Source organism: Agelaius phoeniceus, chromosome 1 (genome assembly GCF_051311805.1).
Source record: "Agelaius phoeniceus isolate bAgePho1 chromosome 1, bAgePho1.hap1, whole genome shotgun sequence".
NCBI classification, from domain to species: Eukaryota; Metazoa; Chordata; class Aves; order Passeriformes; family Icteridae; genus Agelaius; species Agelaius phoeniceus.
Genome location: NC_135265.1, coordinates 116,117,876 through 116,123,875, shown reverse-complemented (window position 1 = coordinate 116,123,875; position 6,000 = coordinate 116,117,876). Strand labels below are relative to the sequence as shown.

At 40.7% G+C, this 6,000-nt stretch overlaps 1 protein-coding gene across 4 annotated transcripts in view; it reads right to left on the bottom strand.

Annotated features, from left to right (window-relative positions):
* Window positions 1-579: 579 nt before the first annotated feature.
* The window catches only part of FAM110B (family with sequence similarity 110 member B), a 114,363-nt gene continuing 108,942 nt past the window's right edge, over window positions 580-6,000 (bottom strand). For all 4 annotated transcript variants that reach the window (XM_054638867.2, XM_077185810.1, XM_077185805.1 and 1 more), the window contains one exon: window positions 580-4,361. In XM_054638867.2, coding sequence (XP_054494842.1) covers window positions 2,943-4,055 — 1,113 coding nt within the window. In that variant the 5' untranslated portion in view covers window positions 4,056-4,361 and the 3' untranslated portion in view covers window positions 580-2,942. The remainder of the gene's footprint in view (window positions 4,362-6,000) is intronic.

Below are 6,000 nucleotides of genomic sequence, written 5' to 3'. Positions count from 1 at the left end.
TCCCATTTGAATACAAAACCAATCAGACACCAATGATTTGGATTTTATGCAAACGTACAGGTAAAAACAAGACCATTGTCCTGGGATGACTGATAATTAAATAATATCTGCATAAACGGCAATAAAGTGACAAATAAAGGCAATTGTTACCTGCTTGTTCAAAGCCTTGTGAACATTCTGCAATCCCATGATTTCTATTACTGCAACCTCACCAGAATTGCAAGTCCAGCTGACTGTGAAGGTCTAGGCCCTGTAGAATCTTATCCACGTGCACACTGTAGGAAGCAGGGACAGCAAAGGCAGATCAGCACCTGTGCTGTTCCAAAGGTGCTACCTAAGATTTTGGGTGAGGAAACACCCTCTTACAGATAGCTTACAACCCCTTTTGTGATTAAAAGGAAATTAATTTGATTTCTCAAGAGCTTATGGCTTCCCAACAAACCTTGGGAAACAAATTCAGAATACTAGCATATGCTCTAATCCATTTTCTAGTTATAAAAGCTTCTTTATTACTGTTTTTGGCTGACAACACTTGAGATAGCATGTTTATCATCATTCTTAAAACACTTGAGAAAGAACAATGTGGGTGGATTTTTTATTTCGGTTTTAACTTCTTTATTTCATTGCTATACAGCTGCATTACACTTGGCTTTAATCCCTCAAGCATTATTTTCCTTGGCAAAACAGTCACTGAACTGAGTAGAACTTACTATTGGAAAAATATGCTTGAAAAACCATTGTGATGTCAATGCCAACTGAAACCCATGGAGCTTAAAATGTCACAAACGGGCCTGTAGCTGAAATACAGAGCTCCTCTTTTTTTTTTTTTTTTGTCTGAGCTAGGAATGTTGTAAGTCTTAGGTTGTGAAGTCAACTGTAAAAATCACAGAGTAGCCTCCTGAAGCTGAATGTGTGCTGAAACTGAATGTGTGCTTCCCTCCCTCCATAAACAAACATTTAGAGAACAATTATATAAAACTGGATGTAGGATAATTCCATAGGAAACAAATGACTGCATGGCTCCACTTCCAGTCTTGCCTGCATTAACTGTAGCTGTCTGTTATAAGCTGGGCTACAGGCTTCTCAGAGAAAAGAGAGAACCCGACTTTGTAAAACATCTTTAATATTCAAATATATAAATAAGCACTACTGAAGAATAATTCAGAAGACTGCGGTGATTCATTACGAACAGATGCTATAAACGGGAACAGTAACATTGCTAGGTAAGGAAGAAGCAAGCTATTTTAGGAGTCTTGAAAATCTCTTCTAGTTCTTCAGACAGATCATGCTGCTATAGTTATTTTATAAAAAATTATAATCTGAAAAGCACTTTAGTAAAAGAAACCTTTTACTGGAACTATTATTTAACCAAGACCTTCTACAGCACTAGAACACACAGCAATTGAGTTCCTGATACAGTTTTAAGAATGGGAGGGGTGAAAATAAGAACAAAAAAACCCTACCATACCTGCACCAGGAGCTATTTATTAGCATAACACTCTTCCTTTTAAAGATTTTGTAACAACTGAAGTATATACAAAGTCTTACAGCATTTACACAATAAAAAAGTTTCCTATTAGCTGATGTAGTATAAGGTAGTGCTGCAATTTACTTCAAAGCATGAATACAATAATAATGAAGCAGACCACTGTACTTTCAACTTCTCCACTACTATACCACCACGGTCAGTTGAAGTGACAGTTAATTAAACCACTGGGAAGACAGATTGTTGAAAGATTTGTAACAGGTTGATTCGCAGCACTAACCATCTTAAGGAGATAAAAAAAAGAGAAAGGAAAAGCTACATACTGTCATGTTTCTACACTTTCCTAGAGCTGGAACAAACTTTCACAGCCTTAGATATAACATATGCAAGACAACATAATCACATTTTTTCAGATATAGTTCAGCTACTGAGTGTATTTACTTCTGAATAGGAGGCGTTATATTGATATGGCTGTGTGTTTCCATTTTTGTTCATTAACTCTTCAAATAGATCTACAAAAAAAATTAAGACAGCATGGAGTTCGTAGTCATGATGTGTTTTGACTAATAAAGGCATTCAATATCAGCTATAGGATCTAATTATTCCTGTCAAAAGTTTAAGACCAGGAATCTTTGAGTAAAAATCAAACCCACAAAATCCTGCACCTGCGCCATTTTAATCTGTTGACTCCAACCTTTTTAAGCTTTTCCAACTGGTATAATACAAAATCATTAAAATGCTTACACCAACCCAAATGAAAGTCTCGTTTAGTTTATGAGAGGTCAAGCAGATTCACTAGACTACTTCTGCTGTAAAACAGAGGGAGCTTACCTAGGAAAAATAAACTTTTTACTGAACAGTGCCTTACTACAAGTAGGGATATATAGTTTAACAACGATACATAATTTAAGAACATAGCATTCTTTGCCTTTTAGAAACAGCTTTCGCGTGCCAATAATGCACTTTCTACAAGAGATAAGGCTGCTTTGCCTATCGTTGTATGCCTAAACCTCCTATTTCGGCCAATTCCACTTTTCTTCCCCCCAAAGGGATTCTGTTTCAACTTGGAAATGAGTAAAGTCAGTTGACAATATCTGTATTAAGACAAAAAGTGACATATATAAAATCCACGAGGAACCACATAAATACCAAAGAAGTCATATAATCTTTCCATGTAAACACTTTGATTATACTGAAGCCCTAATCAGATTCTTGTCTTAAACTTTTGGCAGATAATGTGTATGCTCAGCCAGGCTTTGTAGTTAGTTACTGTTCAAGTGGAAGCCAGGTCAGCTCACATGTTGACAGGCATGCAACTTGGAAACATTGCACAACAAGCAACACAAAGAGATTTGAGAAGGGTACAAGACTTCAAGTAGACTTCACAACCCTTCACAAACTGAATATTCACAGACAAAGATACAGTCCTTGCTTTTTTCTACGGTGGATTTCTCTCTCACACATGGGACACTTTCTGTGACTCTCTAGCTTGCTTGATGCTATACAACCACTTGATGATTCTGGCATTCCTTTCAATGGCAGAAATGCCATATGGCACACGGTCATTGGCACTGTCATCATTTCTAAGGTCACTGTTGCTGTCCTGAGACTGTTCACAGTCTGAGCTAATCATGCTTGCACTGCGAAAGTTGAGGGATATAATATCAGAGTTAGCCCTTGCAAAGTTTTCCATCCCAAGGTTTTCAAGCTCTTCAGGATCCAGTCCGCAGTAGTTAAAGAATCGTTCAACGTCTGCGTCAACGCGAAAGTATCTGTCGCTTAAGTCTGATTTTGACCGCTGTAGGGAGGGCCTTCTACTAACTCCGCATCCAGACTCCACTGCCTCAATCTCTGGGGATTTCAGGGTGGCAATGGCAGCAATTTTGGGCTTTGGAGGCAGAGGTGGAGCTGAACTACTGCAGGGTATTGCTTTTAAGGGCTTTGCACTAGTTACTTTCCTAATGTCTGAAGAGCTGTGAGAGACATGCAAGAAAGTCTCTGCTGACTGATCTAGGAGCCTTCTGCTGACATTGGAGCTGCTCTCCTGGGGGCTGCTCCGGCCCTGCGTGGGGTAAACCTTCAAGGATTCGGCGAATGAGTGTCGGTTCAGCTCTGTCGAATCGGCCCTGTGGGGTGGCCAATTTCGGGGACCGTGCTTATGCCCTGAGCCTGAGCTGGAGCCTTCAGAGCTGTTGATGATGTTCTTCAAAATCTCAAGTTTCAGATTTTCTCTCTGGACTCCACTCTCAGTCTTTGCATTGTTGCTGAAGACTTTCAAGGTGGGGCTCCCCAGCGCTCGCTTGGCCGCAGGACAGACCGGCGGCTTCGCCAGCACCGCCGGCTTCACAGGCTCCTGCTTGGCATTGATGACCTCCTGGCTCTTGACGTATTTCGCCTTGTCGGCTTCGAGCCTCTCCACTGCACTCAGTCTTTTTGGATTAGGCTCCGCCTGCCTGCGAAAATAGTCGGGTCCTTTGTTCAGGATGCGGAGAGGAACGGCAGATGTGAAAGTCACGGCAGGGCTGACCGGCTTCACCATGCTACCTGTCGGTAATGTTTCTGTAGGCATGTTTGGTGGTCTTTCCCCCGCAGCCGTTTTGGATTCTTCTCTGGGATCTCCTAAATGCACGGTGCAGAAACATGTACATTAAGCACAATGAATAGCCGATGAATCCTGGGATCTGAGCGTTAGCAGCAGTGCCTCATCTCACAGCTCATTAAATAGCACTGCGTTTCTCTTTTGAAGGCAGCCTTTGTAGGGCAAGGGCACCCGACACAAGTCCGTATTAGTCCGCTCCGCTGGCTCCTTTCTTCTCGCTGAAAGATGTGGGAGTCTGGCCGTCCCCCCTGCGCTCCAGGAGCGAGCGGCAGCGATCTGAAAGGCAGAATAACCAACCACACGTTAGCGGGAGCGCCTGACATCAGAGCGATAGCAACAGCCGCCTCCCGGCCCTCCTCTGCCTCCGCCGCCCGCTCGGGCAGGCAGCGCGCACGGAGCCCCTGCCCGCTCCTGCCCAGCACCCCTCTGCATCTCACAAGATGTGAATCGTTTGATATTTACACTCTGAGCTTCGATTTAACAAAATTACACTGGGGGGAAAAAAAATTTCCAAAAAAACTAAGCCTCATCACAATACAGCCATACATTTCTAGAGGGAGAAAGGGAAGCAGAATGAGACAATTCAGAGAGTTGAAGCCACACATCTTCCAGTAAAAAAGGACTTCATATTAATGTATTTGGCTTAGTTAAGTAGATTTGTGAACATGTTTTATCTCTAACCCCCAAATATTTTTCTCCTTATAGAAAAATATAAGGGGGTTAGAAAAATATAAGGGGGTATAAATCTCAGCAATCAAGTGTATTTTCCTTGCTCATTAAATTGTGCAGAAAACAATCTGGTCTGAAAAGCAGAGAGCAAACAGAGACATGAAGAGTTTTAAGTGCAGTGCACATCCTTCATTGCTAATCAAATACAGAATCAACACATAAAGCCAGGAGATGTCACTAAATCCACCAATTCCAGTTCCTATCTGTTTGAACATTGGTATCCATAGCACTGGTGCTCCAGCAATAAAAGAAGGCCTTCCTAGCTCTCATTATCACCTTACAGGCTTAACAGAACAACAAAAAATGTCTTTGGTTTTTTATGATTTTAAGATTTTGGGAACATGAAAAACCATTGTGACTGGGTTTGCAAAAGAAGAACTTGTCTTCAACATGTAGATAGATATAATAACTCAGGTTTTCTATCAAGCAGTAAGTACAAATAAAATTTCTCTTCATCTAAATTATTTTAGGGTTTTATCACTGAGATTGTCAAAACAGTCTAAAATCCAACACCATGGATGATATTACAAGTGCTGAAACAATTTTTCCTAAACGAGGCACTGAAGGGCACTTACCATGGAATCTACTTTTCAAGCAGTGATTTCGCTAATGGGTCTCATTTGTTTTATTACTGCCCCATTAATCTATGCTGCCCTCTTTAATATCCCATTTCTATTATCACTGTGATCTTCAGGGAGAAAAAGAAAAGCAGCTGCTCCATCTTCACTCTATCTTAAAGAACACAGAGCAGCATCCTTCCGTGGGATGATTGGCTTTCATGTTGCTGTCATCCTATGTGTTCTCATCCATCAATACCCAACTTGAAATTCCAGCTGAAGTTACATTAACAGTAAAAACAAAACAACCTCAATCACTGATGACCAGAATCATGTGATATATATACATTAAATACTTTCTACATATTATCCAAGGTCAAAGCGAGCAAATAAAACATACAAATGCTATAATGAGATTATAGGAAAAAGCTGAGCTTTCTCCTGAGGGCTCACTGTCACAAGCATTCTTCTAATACAAACTAACATATTTAGGTGGGTGATAAACCAGACACAGATTCAATGCAATTGAAAGGGTAGGGAAATGGTAATTAAGCTTCTCTTTCAATGTTGTTTTATAAATCCTAGTGCTAACTCCTCAGCTGTTTGACTTCCTGAATTTAAACTAAGTC